At 40.8% G+C, this 19481-nt stretch overlaps 1 protein-coding gene across 3 annotated transcripts; it reads left to right on the top strand.

The window, feature by feature from the left end:
- Positions 1-196: 196 nt before the first annotated feature.
- atg2a (autophagy related 2A) lies at positions 197-19322 on the top strand. Of its 3 annotated transcripts, none has more exons than XM_036568594.1 (42): positions 197-751; positions 1154-1316; positions 1422-1571; positions 1718-1820; positions 3312-3450; positions 3781-3963; positions 4158-4257; positions 5121-5291; positions 5394-5536; positions 5986-6061; positions 6178-6430; positions 6761-6902; positions 7250-7348; positions 7647-7808; positions 8151-8412; positions 9008-9095; positions 9254-9425; positions 9616-9758; positions 10011-10144; positions 10222-10379; positions 10471-10621; positions 10781-10965; positions 11051-11131; positions 11240-11346; positions 11537-11629; positions 11713-11783; positions 11861-11937; positions 12036-12206; positions 12337-12463; positions 12755-12981; positions 13061-13290; positions 13656-13791; positions 13891-14106; positions 14383-14484; positions 14818-14902; positions 14995-15148; positions 15247-15316; positions 15790-15872; positions 16046-16167; positions 16536-16690; positions 17065-17217; positions 17805-19322. In XM_036568594.1, the coding sequence occupies exons 1-42, from the start codon at positions 581-583 to the stop codon at positions 18039-18041; spliced, it is 6045 nt and encodes a 2014-aa protein (XP_036424487.1). In that variant the 5' UTR covers positions 197-580; the 3' UTR covers positions 18042-19322. The 3 variants fall into 3 exon arrangements, with proteins under 3 accessions (XP_036424487.1, XP_036424486.1, XP_036424485.1); XM_036568593.1 differs by having other exon boundaries at positions 5118-5291; positions 10225-10379; XM_036568592.1 differs by having other exon boundaries at positions 5118-5291.
- The last annotated feature ends 159 nt before the right edge of the window (positions 19323-19481 follow it).

Here is a 19481-nt window from a genome sequence, read left to right as displayed (position 1 = left end):
ATGATGCTACCATAAAGCATGGCAAATGTCTCGGCACAACCTCATCTAAACGCAAAAAGTAATGGACAAGTAGGTTCACGATAATTCATTATAATTAAAAAAAAAAAGACTTTAATCCCTGTATAGTGCACATATGTGACCTTTTCAAAATGGCTTCTCCAAACTCCTGACCTGCAGACCGTGCGTCTGTGGTGACGCAATGACGCTGCTCCACTCTTTGAGTCTGACTATGAAAACAATAAACAAGGAGAAACGAAAGAGGACCTGTCGCTCAGAGTCGAAATAAATTGTATTAGAAGGACCGCGTACTTTACGGAGCGACCTAGTTAAAGGAAATAAGAAACTACACGGGACAAATATTTATCTTGACTCGAATAATTTCGGCGTTTTTGTGTCAGAGAAAAAGGAAGTTCGCTAGCCAGTCTCCTAGCTAGCTAGCCACCCCAGTCTACCCTCTGCTTGTACCTCGTTCAGCCAGCCAACACTTCGTGTTTATTGTTATGCAGTTGCCGGAGGATTGTTGTCTCACTTGTTTTCCTCCGCCACCTCTTCACTCCCTCACCCCTCTCTCTCTGGACTTATGTCTCGGTGGTTCTTCCCCTGGTCGGGCTCAATAAAGAAGCGGGCCTGTCGGTACCTTTTACAGCATTACCTCGGTCACTTCTTGGAGGAGCGTTTGAGTTTGGAACAGCTGAGTTTGGATTTGTACAATGGCAGTGGATTCATTAAAGAAATCAACCTCGACGTGTGGGTAAGTTAACCTGGCTAGTTTGTTCACCACGTTGTGCAGGCCAGTCTCCTCTAAAGTAACCATGAGACACATCTTAGAAGTGTTTCGCAATTTCTGGGAAAGCTGAGAACAACCGTGTCAGTGTGCAAAATCTTGGAGTGTCTATAAGAGAAACCATCTTTTTCTGTGGTGGCTGTTTAGATATCCCTATTCATTAACTGGAGTTGGGCCTGGACATCTATGTCCCCAGTGGCCAAGACATTGTCAGCCCTCAGATGTTCTCATTACAAGGGATTTTAGTAACTTAGTGCGTTTGGAAATGTGTTTAAGTTATCCTCAAGCAAAAAACTCTTAAATAGCCTCTTACTTTATATCTCTGTGAGCTGTTGTCGTTCTTTATCTCTGCTATCCGTCTTCTCACAGGCGGTGAACGAGCTGCTGGAGTCGCTAGGGGCCCCCCTGGAGATAGTTGAAGGTTTTGTGCAGAGTATAGCAGTAACAATACCATGGGCAGCGCTTGTCACTGACCACTGCACACTTGAAGTCACCGGGCTACAGATAACATGCAGACCCAAGTACAGAACCAGTGAGTGGATTGCATCTACTAAACCCTGTGACCAGTTATTGATTGTGGTTTACTCTGTACAGTGAATCATGTACAGATCATATGACATGCAATGTATTATTGTAGGTGGGAGCTGGGACTCCCAGGGCTGGTCATCATGTATGACCTCCAGCATGCAGCTGGCCCAGGAGTGTCTGAAGGACCCACCTGAGGCATCTGAAGATCCACCTGCTCCTCTGGAGGGGCTGGAAATGTTTGCACAGACCATTGAAACAGGTGCGTATCAGCAAATGGAGTCCTTTTGGCCTGACATGGTGACAAATGGAGTAACTGTAAAATATATGTTGTGGTAAGTTTGACTGTCAGTTCTCAGTTTGGCCATTAAACAGTCTAATGAGGTGCTCTCTTTCTGAACTGTACAGTTCTCAGACGGATAAAAGTCACTTTCTTGGACACTATAGTGAGAATTGAACATCAACCCCTTGATTCTGAGACTGGGGTCGCCTTAGAGATGCGAATAACACGGTAAGAATGTCAAATATCAAAAACTGTTTGTCTCCTCTTCCTTAATTTCCGTTTATCACCGAATAGCCACACATCCATCATCTGGTATGTGGGTTAGATCTGTCTAACCATGAACTACTTTTTGTCAATACAAAAGTCAACAGCCACTGAACACATGCAATTATTTTTCAGGTTGAGAAACAAATAATATAACCATAATAAAATAATGGCAAAATAAAACAAGTAGCAACATAAAAAAATACATAATTTGCTGTGGTTAGAGATGATTAATAGCACTCTTGTTGTTATACATAATACATAACTGGTGAGAGTTTTGGGTAATGCACACTTAGTGTAAACCGAATTTATAAGAAAATTAAGTCTTTTTAACCTAAGTCCCTTTAAATAATTCAAAAATTCATATATAAATTTGTAAATAATTCATATAATTTAAACGTTTATCTTACATATGTCCTGTGTTATGTTTTTGTTAGATTAATGTTATGCTTTGTCTGTAGAATTCCTTCCTGGTTAATTGAAAGTTGAGAAATTGAATTGCTGGTATAGTTGATTCAAGCAGTGGTAATCATTACCATTTGATCCAGCCACATACCTCAAGCATCACTTGATGATGCTTCACTTATTAGTATTACCATGACCTGTGCGTACTAGTGAAACAACTAAGACATGTTTCAGGTCTAGAAACTGGATTGTTCTTGACTGGCTCAGTCACCTTACCTGAATCCCCTTGAGTATTTGTTTTACTTACTGTAGACAAGACCGGAGTAAAAAATGCCCCGAAACAAACATACACTGTAAATGGCTTTGCAGGTCTGAAGATGGCTGTCACATAGTAAATCCTTACTGTAACCATTGCCCACAACAGCAAATGGGAACTTTGTGTACATGACTTCTGGATAAAATACTACCATTATGTCTGCTGTGCTTGGGCAAGAAATTCCTGTGAATCCAGCTCTATTATTGCTTAACGATGACTCCAATTTAAACTTAACAGGGAAAAAAAGGAAGATATGCCTTGCTGGTTTAACATGGGCAAAAAAAGCAGAGGTGGCTTCCGCCACATAATCTAAGTGTACAACATTGGCTATTTCAACCACATAACACAGTTATGTTAGAATTGACCACAGCTAGAGGTAACAAGGCTAAAACACCTACTCTTGAGACACTGAGACAGATTTGAGTTGATGTAATGGAAAGATTAGAACAAATGATATGATGCAATATCTTTTTTTTTTTTTATCATTTTTTATCTCATTATTCTTATTTATTTAATGAACAGTTAGAAATGTATGTACCGAATAAGGGGGTGGGGAGGGAAGGGGGGTTGTTTTTGATCTCCTCTGATTTTGGGTTATTGTGACGAAGAGCTGCTTGATCAACAGAAAAGAAAAAAAAATTATCACAAAAACAAAATAGCTGGCTGTAACTAACATACTATGTACATTATTGTATTCTGTATTCTGCTCCTGGTGGTTGTGGCTCATACTGTAGGCTGGATTACTGTGATGAGGCTGTGAGAGACTCGAATCAGACAGTGCCTGTAGATATCCACCAGCCCCCAGCCTTCTTGCACAAGATCCTCCAACTAAACTCTGTAAAGCTGCTCTATGAGACTCTCGGAGAACCACAGGTGAGAGCCATTTACAACTTGAGGATTTAGCAGCCAGTTGGTATACGTGGTTAACTGAAAGTACAAAGTGAAAGTGAATCTGTGTTTGACAATGGAAGATTAAACAGTTGGTGCCAACAGATTGCACATGAAACCTCAAATAAAGTCAAAGCTCTAATGCTAATGCTACGTTCAGGGTAATACAAGAAAATATGACTAACTGAAATTATCTGCCATTCCCATCATGTTGGCAGAGTTGTATTTTCTCAGTAGTTCACTTTATAATACAAACATTTTAATATTGTTATCTGGTATAATAATCTAAGTTCTTGTAATCTTCTCGTTATTTAGGGACTGCTCGTTCCTGAACACACCCGAGGCAGTGAAGATGATGTTGATGATGATGAGGAAGAGAAAAACTCTGCTCCTCAGCCATTACGGCTGGCTCCTGAGCCTCTGCTCATTGGAAGCTGCTCTGGCTTCATGGAGACCACTGTCAAAATCAAACAGAACGACATGCTACCAGGGCCCAAGGTTTGTGGTCTGACTCATGCATGTGTGACATCAAGAACCAATGTGTGTAGTCTTTACTGAGTAGAAAATAAGAAAATGTGCTGCTTTGTGTTTTTTGTGTGTGTGTATATGTGTATATGTGTTTTTTGGTAGCTTTCTGAGAATTGAGATTACTCTAGCGTTGATCCTTTGAATTTACTCTTCAACTCTTTCAGCTGGAACTCGATGGAAAGGTGGGCTGTCTGCACCTGTTGCTGTCCCCCAGTCAGATTATTCACTTGACCGACCTTCTGACTGCCCTTTGCATCGAGACAGGTAACATGCCTTTCAGAGCTCTAAACACTCACCATTATTAATAGTGATGCACCGAAGCAAAACTTCCTGGCCGAAGCCGAAACCAAAATGCGCAAAATGTGAAAAACTAAAAAGGTTTTAGTACTGTTTTTATTATTATTATTATTATTATTATTATTATTATTTACTGTTTTATCGACTGAACATGCTAAACATAAAAACTACAACGTAATAAAGAAAATACAATTCTTATTGATAAAATCTCCCTTCAGAGGACAAAACTGAGCTGATGATAAATATAGCTGTTTACCTAAAATAAGCATTAAAATTATTACAGAATGTATCTACAAAATCCAACATCTTTGGCAACATAGAGAGGTTGTGTGTGTGTGTTATTTTTTTTTTTAATACTTTGTTCTTTGGCACTGTCGTTTGTGAAGTGTTTCGTCATTGCAAAACCTGTGGCCACACATTATGTAGCTGTGCTCACAGGGACTTTCCTTTCTGCTTCTCTTGTTTTGTTGTATTCTGTGAAATGAACGAGATGCAGACCTGTAATGGAGAAGATCTTGAGCATTGTACCCTCTTGTCATACCCTCTCATCATTCTCGGGATGAACAGTCATTATAAATGGCTCATTATAAATTTTTTTAATCACTTCTCATTTTCAACTTATTTGCTAAGTTTTAGATTTTGAAACTTCATTGTAGTCATGTTTACTTTTTTGTTTTCATTTGGGTGAATGTTTTGGTGGCTGAAATTTCAATGCATCTCTAATTATTAACTGTATTATTTGGCCGTCCGTTATTATCTCTATTCTCGCCCTCACTTGCTTTCTTGCACTCTCTCACTGACACATTCTTTTTCTCTCCCTCTCTCAGAAGGTAGCGGTAATACTCGGGGTGGTGCAGGCATTGGTGGTCATAGTAGGCCTCTGGGAACAGATGATCTGAGGTTGATAGAGGAAGACCTCAGTAAACAACTCAGTACAGATATGGCAGACAGAGATTTGGAGCTGGATGCAGATCCTTATGTCTCTGGCCTGGAGAATGGAGGTGAGGTTACTGTGTATATTTTACGTCTTTAGTCGTAAAAGGTATAACTTTTTTCCCTAACAACTTCATTTACGTCTGTCCTACATGTGTTTTCTGTCTCAGAAATGTTTTATTCTATGGGGCCTGGATATATGACGAGCAGTGTGATGTCAGCACGCTCAGGAAGTGAGCTCTCAGACAGTGACATGGAGTCTTCAATACACAGCCAAAGCAGCCTGGCTCAAACACACCCTCTGTCTCCACAGGTCAGCTCTCTGTGTGTGTCTTTTAGGGGGAGCAATAGATTATATTATTATGTAATGTAAAAATATTATTGTTATGGTGACAAATTAGTATATAATGGATATAATCAATTCATGTAGAGCACTGAACAGCTGCATCTATCATTAAAAGGCCCAAGGTTTAAACCAATTATAGAGAGCTTATAACCAACCAATGTATAGTAAATGCATAAGCTGCATAAAAAAAGTCGTAAGTCGATTAAAAAAATTCCCATTTTGGTTTTAACCTGTTTTTTTGCCAGTAATTTAATGGTCTTTGTTTGTGCTTTCTACTTAAAATGTCTTCAAGTATTGTTATATTTTGGTCATATCACCGACCCTTACTGTCTGTATTTTTTCGCATTTCTGCTGTGTTTATATCTTTGTGCTGTGATTATGATCTTTAGTTTGCTATTGTTCTTTTTTTTAATCAGGGAATGCTCAACTGCCCCAGACGTTATCCTGTACCAGGTACCTTATCCAGCTTGCCTCAATGTAGCAGGCCTCCACGTACGTTCCGCTCCTTCCTTAACAACACACATACACTCAAATTTACTTATCTTGCACCTAGTACTAATTTATATGGAATTTCTGAAAACCTCTGTTCTTTCACTCTGTTATAATAGGGCGCTCATCCCATGGCGGCCAGGCAGAATCCATGAAGCCTGATTCCTTGTTTCGTCTTTCCCTGGGAGGAGTCACTCTGACTCTACTGGAGCAAGAACCACCCCTGGGTCCTGATGGCCAGTCTTCACTGGCTGAGGTGTCCCAGGTGTTCTTTCACGAGCTGGCCTTCTTCAAAGACAGCATGTTCAGCGAGAGAAATTTTCAGAGCTTGAGAGGCAACTTTGCTAAAGCTTGTCCTCATTCTCACCTCAGGTACTTTCTCCCTCTTTTCTCTCACACACAAACATTTTCCTCTCTCTTTGAATGTAAATTCTCAACGTAATTTTTTAAATCCATGAGGCAGCTCTGAAGGAATGTTCTGTCTGCTGTACATTCTGATCCAGGGTGTTTATACATGCAGAAACTCTCACAGCTCATATATGGCACACAGCTGTGTTGCTATTCAGATTAATTTTAAACCCAGCATAAGCATGAGATAAACAATACAAGAAGGACAGAGTATGGTGTACACTCCATATTAGAACATGCAGTATTTTTCAGCACAGTTTTACTTCAGTTTTGACACTGTGCTCTGGTCTCCAGGCTGACAGGGGCAGCAGTACAGGTGGCATGTGAGATGCGTAGCTCTGGACGGCACACCTGTTCTGTGATGTCTGACCTCTCCTTCAGCAGGCTGGAACTGCTGGAGTGTTTGTGGGAGCCAGGCAACCCCCAGTACATTGAGGTACTGTATCAGCAGCAGCCTTTAGAAGTCCAGTTGATCTACTACAAGACAATTTAATTATCTGGGTGACTTTTACGCAAGTCTTCATTCACCTTTACCAAGAGCCATAAACCGGCTTTTGTCACCTCTACCTTCTATTCATTTCACATTTATTATTTTACTAGTCCTGGGTTGATTAGTGATAAACTAATAATCCTAATTCATCTTTGCAACAGTTATTCTCTTTTACCTTAGATGCCGTATTACCCAAGTTATTATGTAGGTTATTAATTAATAAGCTTGAATCACTGCTGGAAAACTTGCTGCCATGTGACACTGTTTCTGTGTTTACATGTGTGTCTCTTCAGCTGTTGCAGTTCCAGACTGCTGGTCTCTTTACTGTGGGAGCCACTGCCAGACCCTGTGCACAACTACACTACAGTCTGACAGAGAAACACCAGCGCAAGGTGCTCCAACTCATTTAATTTACATAGTGATTACACTTGTCTATCGTTAATTATTCCCCCGTATGCTATTGCATATTTAACCACAAATCCGTATCAACCTGTCCAAGCCCATTCTCCACAGCTTTGCTTAACTGTGCATATAGATCCAAGTTAATCATGCATCATTTAACCCTAGCATAAGATTTGCCACCACTCATTAGAAGTTACTTGAATCTTGTCTTGCATTTGTTTGTTTTTTTTATTTTGTTTTGACATTGATTTTTTTGTTTTTTTGTTTTGTTTTGCTGCTGATCTGCAGAGTGGACTAAAGCAACGCGTGGTGCGCAGGGACAGCTCTGTGCGTATAGAGCTGGGTGAGCTCACCACTGAGGTAGACCTTGACACACTGGGCAGACTGGACAGCATCATACAGGCCTTGAGCCACTGTCCCAGCCAACCATCAAAACCAGCACATATACAGGTCCTGGTATATGCTAACACACTGGTTAAGTTACATATTGTTGCTGTCAGAACAAAACCTTGTATCTCCAAAATGCCAACATTCCAAACTTTTAATGGAATGGAATGTAACAAGATGTTATTCTAAGCAATTTCGACCGTTCCTGTTGGTGTGTTCATCATGAAATCTTCACACCATTTAAAGGCCATCAAAAGTTAGGAGGTTTTGGTATGACTGTGATAATATGCTTTCAGAACTACATACATGCTAGTCATTGTTGTGTTTGTAAATGATCTCAGTACTTTTCAACTATTACATCTCCATCTTTTGTCCTCTACTTATCCTCCCCCTATGTTTCCACAGACTCAGTCACTAGAGGTGCACTCATCTCTTACTCTCCTCTCCCCCCACGCCATGCTGAGGCTCCGCTTCCCCATCCCTGACCTTCGACCCTTAGACCAGAGAAGACCCATTAGCGAGCGGGCAGTGCGTAAGGAAATCCTGAGCCTGGAGTTGTCCAACTTGGAGCTGAATTCTCAGCAGGGCCCAGACATCCAAGAGACGCCTTCCACTCCCAGTGCCAAGCTCATACAGTTGCTTGAGGCCAGTTTCAGTGACATGCATGGTGAGTGGGGCAAACTCAATCATACACATTTTTAGCTATTTGTCTTGGACTAAAAGGTTGCTTTTTATTGGAAAACCACATAAATGTGATCTTAAAGCTACACTATTTTGGGGACGTTGCTGGTGAAAACATAACTTTGTAACGTTGTTTGTGCTTTGAACCCCTTCCCCAAGTGGATAAATCAGATGTTTGCATGCACGTTGAAAGAGTATTCGAAGAGAACTTAAAGAAAAGAGAATGTTAAGATAATGTGGTCTGAAATATTGCCACAAAATCTGACCCAGCACCTTTCACAGGCATTACAGGGTAACTTGCAGTAGTGCATGGACACCATATTTTCGTGGTTTTGTTTTTTTTCTTTTTTTCTTTTTTTTCTTCTGACTCAGTAATGCTACTTCTTTTAATTTAAAAAAGTCTGACATGGTGTAGCTTTGAATGTTTTATGCTGAAATTATTTAGATATGTGTAGCTGTCCCTATTGTGGTTTACATTTGGACAGAAATATAGCGTATATTGTTTGCATGGACCTGCAATGATAAAGAGCATCCTTTGTTCATATTTTTTGTTTGTTATTTTTTTCTCTCTCTTTTTTTAGGACTTTATGAGGGCTGGGAGGGAGGCTCTTTCCCTTGTATCCGTGTCCAAAAAAGCACAGACTCGCAGAACCCAGATGGCACACCTAGGTGTGTGTTTGTGTGTGGGCTCTGACTGTATATACGCTAAATTTAAAACTTAAACTTAACTTAATATTTTGCAGTAGATATTGAAACAAACAATTCTAAATTCTAATTGTCTCTCTTTCTTTCTTTCTCTCTCTCTCTCTCTCTCTCTCTCTCTGCAGGATTGTTGTACGTGTGAGTGGAGAAGCAGGTACGGACAGTAGAGGAGTTGTAGGTGTGGGGCTGAACAGAGATTCTGGGCTTGGCTCTGTGTCTATGGAAAATCCCTGTGAGCTGAGAGAGAAGAACAGCTCCCCCTTCTCCTCCAACCGCACCATGTTTGAGACAGAGGAGGTAGATTGCTTTCTTTTTTCTCACTATTCTCGCTTTTATATTCAGTCTCTTGCCCTCATCTTTTAGTCCCTCTGATCTTGTCATGTTATTCTTACACTTATATCTTTTTCACATCTGCTTCGAATTCCCATCTGTCGCTCTACCCTCACAGTTTTCTCACTCCCTGTCTTTCTTATTTTGACTCTGTTAGATGGTGATCCCGGCAGATCCGGAAGAGATGAAGGAATTCCAGTCTCAGTGTGTGGCTCAGTGTCAGTATGTGGTGGATATCACACTGCCTGTCGCCTACATTCTCCTTCCCAGCAAAGAGGCCTTCCAAAGTATATACAATAGGTAAGCTAATCCTGCTCAGTGTTTCATTTCATTACATAAAAAAATATGTGACTTCATTTATTTTTTCAATCTCTGACCTTCAGTCTATCAGCGTGATAGCTTAACCTTCTGCACATGTATCCTCAGTTGTTTTTAATCTGTCAGTGTTATCAGTGCCAGTATGACAGTGACCGCTTTTTCTGTTTTAAGCTCATTCCCATGTTTTTATTTTTTTTCCATGATTTCACCTTTTTCTGTCTCTTCATTCTTCAGGATCAATAATGATTTATTGATGTGGGAGCCCCCTCTTTCACCACCCTCCCCCCCAAAAAGCTTTCACAGCCCCTCACAGCAGCACAGATCTGAGGATGATGAGTTTCAGCTCTGCAAATCTGCCTTTAGACTTGGTCAGTTTATATTTAAAACCTGATGGCACTTGTCTGTGATCTTTAAATGTTGAATTCATGGAGTTCATTTTTTATAGTAGAATCTGACTCAGAAGAGGAGGAGCCTCAGTTCTCTTCAGCCAGTGATCCAGGGAAAAAGAGGCAACTAGAGTCTGAACTTAACCATGCCCTCAGTCTACTCTGTTTAACTGTACTGATAGGCAAGGGCCGCATCCAGGCCATGGTGGACACCAAGGTGAGCAAATGAACATAGATGCAAATGCTGGCCTTAAATTAAAAGTCAAATGGTGGGCTTGTCTCATATCCTGTTTTTTCTGCTCTCAAAGAATGAGACAGGACGAAGAGTGGAACAGTGCCATGGGGAAATGTTGCTAGACTTTGAAGGTGGAAAGATTTTCAGTGTTACACAACATCAGAATAATCCTAATCTGAACTTCTTGACGATAGAGAGCAAAAAAGTTGAGCTGTATCATAAAGGTAAGACGTCAAAAGTACTGTTGTTTCTAAAAATTGTTCTGACGGTAGCTTATCTATTGCATGGATAACAATTGTCATTCACATTTTACATGTCTATTATCTATAATAAGATACGATCCAGATCCAAAACTCTCAAAATTCCTTTGATTCTTTCTGTAGCGGAGGTACCTGATTCCCCTATTCCTGTACGATTGGAAATGCCCAGGTTCATTCCCCCAAACAATCTGGACCCTACGATATATCCCACAGAGGTGGGGGTCAGCAGCGTAGGTGGCAGAGAGACAGGTGGTCAGATGCTGTCGACTGCCATCAAAATCACACTAGACCTCCAACGCAATGTCAAGGTTTCTATGTATTTTCAATCTATTGCATCTATAATTGTATTCTATATTGAAATTTGATTTTGCTCAACACATTTTTTTTCTTCAGGAATTCCTGGTTGCCCTTCGACTCCAGGGTGCTACTTTACGACATCACATGGCATTGACCAATCACAGTTGGCATGAGCAGGTATCTCTAATTAAATGATGTAAGGAATGCATAGATATCAGCAGGAGTTTTTGGTTTACATCCAGTGATTGAACATTGACATCCTCTGGCTGTTTCTTCTGTCTTTAGTTGGTTGATTTTCTGGATGTCATCGATGATGATATTTTAGGATACACCCCTCCTGCCATCATCACAGTCTTACATACACACCTGGCAACTTGTGCAGTTGACTACAGGTAAAAAGTTAGAGGAGCTCAAAGTCCAGAAAAAGTGTCATGTAAAATTAGTTCTCTTTTCATTACTAATCGCCACAATATCCCCCAGAGTGACCTACATTTTTAGAAATGATGAAGCAGTTAAAGTGAATAGTAATAGTGTGCAAGGGTATCCATAGTTGTAATCTTTTATTATTTCCTCTGTTTTCAGGCCCCTGTATCTTCCATTGCGTGTGTTGTTTACAGCAGAATCCTTTTCCTTGTCCAGTAATATTATTGTGGATACAGCCACTTTCCACCTCAGGTACTAAACATATTTTGTTGGAAAATGGTCATGCTAAGATATGTTCTATTGGTGGAAGCTGCTGACTTTGAAACCCTTCTTAGGTTCATCCTGGATGACTCTGCGTTGTACCTCACTGATAAATGTGAGAGCGAGACAGTGGATTTGAGACGAGGTACAGTGCTTGTATATTGTATACGTCTCACCAAATGATAATTTTTCTGTTACTGATATTTTTTTCCTTTTCTCTAGACTACGTTTGTGTATTAGACATTGACCTTTTGGAGCTGGCCATTACTACATGGAAAGGCAATGACACTGGCAAATTGGTGAGCCTAATGATGCTTTTTTCGTGCCTCAGTGTTACATTTATGTTTCAGTGTAGTGTTCAAAGTTTGAATGTTTGACATCACTTTCCCATGTTCAGACACAGCCTTTGTTTGAGCTGCGCTGCTCAAATAATGTGGTTCACGTGCGTACGTGTGCAGACTCCTGTGCTGCTCTGGTGAACATGCTACAGTACCTGGTTTCCCAGGGCGACCTGCACCCACCCCCACGGCATGCCTCCCCTACTGAAATTGCTGGACAGAAACTTCCGGTAAGAATCTGCCCCTAAGGTTTTTCATTTATTTATTTTAAACTAAAGGTTAAAACCTATTGGCTTTTGGTGTTTGGCATGGGTTAATTGAGGATCAGGAATCTTATGTGAAGATGTTGGTTTTCTGCAGCCCTCAGAAACTGCTGCATCTTTACCACCCTGCCCACCAGCAGAGACTGCAGAGATTAACCAATGTGATCTTACTGATGCCTTGATTGACACAGAAAGAACCATACATGAAGAGGATCAAGACACTGGTAAGATTTTGATTGTCATCTTTTGTGACCAAATCAGTGAGTTTGTCAGTAGCCTAGCTTTATATTTATTTTATGTACATTTTACCAACCAAATCATGGTAGTCTAATAAATAATAATAATAGTCTAATTGTTAGGATACCATACTATTACAGAATTTTTATCAGACAATGAGCTGGGTGTACTTTCAGTAGGCACACCACACTTAGCAAATGGACTACTGTTTTGTTGAATGCTAAGCATGATCACTTACTGTTCGCTGATTTTCTCCACCCCTTGTGTTTGATTGGCAGGTTCTCCTTCCTCAGTAAAGCGAGGCTCCCCTGTGTCAGTGTACTTATTCCCAGGAGAGGCCCCCAAGTCACGCTCTTCTGTGCTAGAAGGGGAGGAGTCAGAGCTTGATCGACTAGTGGTCACAGCCACTGAGGTTCATGCAGATATGATGTCAGAAGAGGGTTCCGAAGGCTCCACTGACAACGATGACTTCTGTATCTTAGAGGCTCCAGGCATGGGCATTCCGGTAAGTTTTTTTTTTTTTTTTTTTGTTTTTTTTTAAATCATGAGCATTTTACTGTATTTTTTCTCTCTCTCCTTCACAGCCCAAAGACGGAGAGCCAGTGGTGACAGTGTTGTGTCAAGGCCCTATAAAAGTGCGTGATGGCTACTTCTCTCGTCCTCGGGGCAGTTCTGACCTGTTGCGGGCCCCCTCCCGCTTCCCTGTGCCCCAGAGCAGAGTAGTGCTCAGAGAGGTCTCCATCGTCTGGCACCTCTTTGGAGGCAGAGACTTTGGGGGCAAACCCACATCTGCTCACACGCAGCACAGCCACAGGTAAGGAAGTGTATATAACTGACTAGCATGTGCAAATTTGCACATACAGTTCCACAATGATATTGCTGGTTTGCCTGTTTGTTAAAAAAAGGTCAGATGACCTTAGGCTTACATGAAGAAGTGAAGATTATTATGGCAGTACTTCCTACTCTCGGTCTGTGCCCTTTTTCCTGCCAGTTTTGAGTTTTTCTCTAACTCTCCAGATTTAGCTGATGAGAGGCTCAATTATTAGCTAATGAGGTAAATCAGGTATGGTGGGCCTGTAGAACACTCTCCTGGAGGTCTCCAGGACTACAACTAAAATTTCTTTGATGTGTGTACCCCTTTTTGTGATACCGCTGATAAGTCCTCTGTACATTCTACAGAGGCCGTTCAGCTCCTCCAGGAGCCCGTAGTTCTCCCTCCCGCTCAGCAGGCTCCTCCAGGCCGCAGAACTCATGGCGTTGGGTGGGAGGCAGTGGCAGACAACACTCACTGCTCATGGAGATACAGCTGACTAAGGTTGAGTATGATAGTGGTCCAAAGATATTTACTAATATTTACAACAGTAGTTTCAGCATTTTGTTGTATGTGGTCTGAAACTCCTACTTGTCATTCCAGGTCAGTTTCCAGCACGAGTCATACCCAGTTGTGGTGCCTCCTGCTGTCCCAGGGCAGGATGTAGAAGGGGCAGGTGTGGGGGAACAGCCTCTCTCCCGGCAGGTGTTCATCGTGCAGGAGCTGGAGGTGCGCGACAGACTGGCCTCCTCCCAGATCAACAAGTTCCTCTACTTGTACACCAGCGAGAGCATGCCTCGCAGAGCCCACTCCAACATGGTGAGCAAAGAAGACGAGCACACTCTCTGTACTGGTGTGGAGTGCGTAATTCTTTTTATCCCACTTCAAAGAGTGTAGAAAGCTTAATCAGACATAGTTGGGTGTTGAGGGAGAAGAAGAAGGTAGGAATAATATATGCAGTATGGAACTTGCACCGACATCTGGACAGTCCGAGTCAAAGAATTTTACCTGTGCACCAGCAATAGCATGCAGAGGGGATATATTAATAGTATTCTATCATGGTGTGTTTAACATAGTTGTGTATGTGTGCTGTAGTTGACAGTGAAGGCTCTGCAAGTACTTCCTGAGTCTGGCCTGGGAGGACCAGAATGTTGCCTGAGAGTTAGCTTGCTGCCCCTCCGACTCAACATAGACCAGGTAAGCAGCATGAGTGAAGCAGAATTGCTTCACTGGCCTCTGCCATTCGATGGAATCACTACGAATGTTAGCATAGATTTGATAGACTGGTGGTATTTATATCCAAGATGGAATAGAGCTTTGTAAGAAGTTGTTTTGTAGAAAGTTGTTTAGGAGACCCAGCTGTTCTGTGGTAGAGATTCTTGAAACAGTGTTGTGCCACACTTTAAAATGTTCATATTCACACACCAGTAACACTGCCCCAGTGTCAAGGTAGCCAAAACTTGAAACTTTTTCCCAGTGTGGTGGGTAAGCACTGCGACTGTTTACTATAATTGTTTTCTTATTCCCCAGGATGCACTTTTCTTCCTGAAGGACTTCTTCAGTAACTTGGCAGCTGGAGTTAACCCCTATCTGCCTGTTGACCCAGCAGCTGAGGGTAAGCCTAGAAGTCTGAGCCAGCATTTAGGAGAGGATTGATGCTTAAATATTTGAGATATTCTTATACATCTTCCCTTCTTTATTTTATAGTGAAGGCAGACACTACACAAAAGCAGTCAGAGGAGGCGGAACCTGGCTCTGGATTAGGCCCTGACCTCACTGCCTCTGTGGAGACAACCTATAGTGAGCAGAGCTCTTCTTCTGCTGGCTCCTCCTCGTCTTCTGACCAGCCAATCTATTTCCGGTAAACTGGATTTACAGTAACATTTACAAATCTGATTTGTCAGTATGTAATGTTTCCATCAAGGTCTATAAGCCTTTTCTCTTTTTGTTTCCTATCAGAGAATTCCGTTTCACCTCAGAAGTTCCTATCTGGCTTGACTACCACGGGAAGCATGTGGCCATTGAACAGGTGGGGGTTCAGGAGATATGCTAAATGATACAAGTTATTTTTGGGTTAAAGAACTCTTTAATTAATGCAGAAGTGAATGTTTTGTTGCAAGCATTGATTTGTTTGTATTCATAGCACATTAAGAAAGGACACAGATGTCTCTCTATGCTTAATAACACTTCTTTCCTGTGCCTCAGAAGCATATATATATATATGCTCAGAGCTATATATATATCTGTTACAGTGCAGCCCAAAAGTCACAGTTATACAGTTTTTGTACTCCAGCACATTAGAGGATCAAAAGTACTTGTCATGTTTAGTGGTCAGTTGCAAATGATTTGAAATCAGTGTTAGCCAAACTTGATCCATAGATAGTACCGTATGCTGTAAAGTACAATATACTGGAGTACACAACTGAAACAAGAAAAATGGTCAATTGCTGGTGGCTTGCAGACTGCCTTGTGTTTACCCACCGATGTCATACTGTTTTATAGGGAACATTTGCAGGGATTCTGATCGGCCTGGCCCAGCTGAACTGCTCAGAGCTGAAGCTGAAGAGGCTGTGCTGTAGACATGGGTGAATAGCTCCCTCTCATTCACATCCACCATCTCTGTCCTCTTTCCTATAGGACACTTCTCTCCATTATACCTAGTACTTCTCACTTTTCCTTTCATTTTTCACAATAGTATGCCAAGGCCTGCCTGATTATATTGCAGTAAGTGACATTCACATTTGTCTTCTTCTGTTAGATTGCTGGGTGTTGATAAAGTCATTCAGTATGCTGTGAACGAGTGGCTGACTGACATCAGGAAGAATCAATTGCCAGGCATTCTGGGAGGTGTAGGTCCGATGCACTCTGTAGTTCAGCTCTGTGAGTATGCATTATAATACAGCTTAATTAATCAAAATCAGCCATATATTTCTGCAACTTCTCTCATTCCGAGGTCATTGCCCAGAAACTCTATCTATCTATCTATCTATCTATCTATCTATCTATCTATCTCTATATCTCTATATCTCTATAAAGCTGCTTTGTGATAACCCCTATTGTAAAAAGCACTGTATAAATAAATTTTGACTTGATTTGATTGCCAATAGGAGCTCCCTAGCAAAAGTCATTTTTCACTTATTTACTGTATTTATTTAATCAGTGTTTAACAAAGCGAATAAATCCATAAAATCCTGATTTATGTTTGTATATTTGCTTAAGTTCTGCTTGCTTTTCTTTTCTGACTGTAGTCCATGGGGTGCGGGACCTGTTCTGGATGCCTATTGAGCAGTACAGGAGAGACGGGCGCATTATCCGTGGCTTACAGAGGGGGGCAGCATCCTTCGGCACTTCGACAGCCTCTGCTGCTCTAGAGCTTAGCAACAGACTGGTGCAGGCCATACAGGTACACACACACAACTGTTCATTTTGTTCTTTGCTTTTTTTTTTTGTACTCTAAATTAGCTTTCAAAACTGTCTTGTTTTCTGGCTCGAGATCTCTTCAGTGAAGTACCTATAACTAAAATGACAAACAATTCTTTAGATTACATTTTTTATAATAAATGTAGACTAAATGTATTAATTGTATTCAGATTAGTAAGTGCAATATTTTTTTATTCATTTGATTACTTAATCTGTGGAATTTGACTGATCTAATTTAAAGTAATTTTATGGTCATTTTATTGTGCAACAAATCTGTAAAACAGATTTGGTTCTATGATGACATACAAGTGCAAAAAAAATGTGGAAGTGTTTCACATTTGCGTATTTGTTTTGCAGGCCACAGCAGAAACAGTGTATGACATCCTATCACCAACTCCACCCTTGACACGTTATATCACAGAAGGACGCCCCACCTCTCGCCCCAGACGGACCCCCCAACCAGCTGACCTCAGAGAAGGTGTGGCCAAGGCCTATGACACTGTCAGAGAGGTATTGTTTATATTTCATATCATATTTTCAGTGCTCATTAGCTGTAAGTTGCAAAATAAAGTGACACAAATACAGTTACTTAATGTATATAAATATCTTCTTTCCCTCTGCTCAGTTTCTTTTGCTTTGATATTGTCATAATTTGATAGAAGTTAAATTGTAAAGACAAAAGTAGATGAATAGAATAAAAACGTTTTGTCTAAGGCCCCTTTGTGGATAGTAAGTGCCACTGTACCTACCAACCTGGCCAACCTAAGCCCCACAAGCCCCCCAAACCCCCCTGTCCTCCACACTCTCATTCTCACTCCTCTTCTCGTCTCACCCCCTGGTCTTTGAACTGTGATTGGCTTGTATATTAAATTTGAATATTTAACAACATCTACCATTTTTAAACAGTTGAATCCTTTTTAGATCTAAGCAGATTTAATAGCTGACAAAATTAAAAAAAAGCAAAGTTGTAAATTTTGTTGTGGCCTCCTTTACCTCCTCCCCTACAGTTTGAAAATTACCTCACATGCATGCACAAATTTACTAAAGCATAACATTACTAACCCTACCTGATAGAGCCATCTTCTTTTATTTTATAGGGAGTGATCGACACTGCTCAGACCCTGTGTGACGTGGCTTCAAGAGGGCACGAGCAGAAAGGTCTTCCTGGGGCAGTCGGTGGGGTTCTGCGTCAGATCCCACCCACTGTGGTGCGTCCCTTAATAGTGGCCTCTGAGGCTACCTCCAACCTGCTTGGAGGCATGCGGAACCAAATCAAACCAGACGCACGAAAAGAAGACTTCTTAAAATGGCGCACAGAAGATGGCCAAGAATGACTGACTGAGATAGTTGCTTAATAACTTTTTTCCTAGTGCAAATGGAAGAGTGAAAGTGTGAGTGTGCAAGTGAAAGTGTGAGTATTTGTGTGAGTATCAATTCAGTGATGATGAAGAAGAAAAAAAATCTGCCGCTCAGCAAAATCTGAGATGTTTTAAGTGGCTTCCAGATGTTAGTTGCACATTTTCACATTCATGCAATGCAAGCATTTTCATTGTGCACTTTGGTACAAGTAAAGCTCTCTGTAGGTAGCCAAGTGCAATACGCTACCATGTCATCTTATCAGAAAGTATGCAATCATATCAATCTTGAACACTGTTTACCATTTACCAAATGATCTGCTACTAGTTTTTGTTTCCTCTTGGAATTACACGTAGGGCATCTAGAATGTTTTCCTGTCTTTCTTTAATTGTTTAAATTGTTTCTTTTTGTCAGCTATAATAAATGTGACATTGTTTGTCTGGCCCACATGGGGGATATGAGAGAAATCTGTCAGCAAAACATGGAAGACTGCATAAAGGTGGCCTTGCTGTAATATTTTTTTAAACAATGGGAATGTGAATCTTCCACAACCTGTTTAATGATCTTGAACTATTTTAAACTATGACCCTGGTATTATTGTGCCATAATTCTGTTCAACGTGAAGATGAACAATATTTGGTTTGAACGTTAGTTTGATCCTTCTCCTCCTAAGGCCAGTATATACATGGTTCTGTAGCACTTTCATGCTAATTTCCTAATCAGTACCCGTAGTTATTTTTGCTGAAAAGCCTTTATCTGTCCACTTTCCTGAATTCAGACATGCTTGGCTTTGTCTTGTTAGTTGCCTTCCTGAATTTTAAAAAAGTTTTGTTTTGTTTTTGTTTTGTTTTGTCTTATTTTTTGTTTTTTTGCTAATTATGATTAACAGGATGATCATCATATTCATTGTGATGTAGTCTGTACTGGGAATGGCTTTCAGCCACCGAAAGGTTGGAAAGGGGGTTATGATTAATGTTTTACACTTTTTTTTGTTAAATGCATTATACAGTTTAAAGAAAGTGAGATATGTGTGGTGTGTGTACATGGTGTCTTATGAGTGTCTGACTGAGGATGTGCATGTTTGTGGGCTGACCGTTGTTTTGTTGGGGTGATCTGTTGGCTATGTCACTCATAGCTCTCAGTATGTTTCTTTCTGTAATTACTACTATATCATAAGCTGTAAGAATGACCTGTATAATACAAAGACAATGTGTAAACAAATTAATACAAAAATAATAAAACATGTACATTTGAAAGAGGTTCTGATCTGAACTTAGTGTTGCATGTGTGGAGAATTAGAAGCTGATGGCCGTCTGCCTGCCGCTCTACTTTTGTACCTATACTGTATTTGTTGTATTTGCTAAGAGTGGACGAAGCACTTCTGTGCTAGAGTATGAGTAGAAGTACTCTTTAAAAGT

This window comes from Colossoma macropomum, unplaced genomic scaffold, assembly GCF_904425465.1.
Source record: "Colossoma macropomum unplaced genomic scaffold, Colossoma_macropomum, whole genome shotgun sequence".
NCBI lineage: Eukaryota > Metazoa > Chordata > Actinopteri > Characiformes > Serrasalmidae > Colossoma > Colossoma macropomum.
This window is presented reverse-complemented; position numbering and strand designations above follow the sequence as displayed.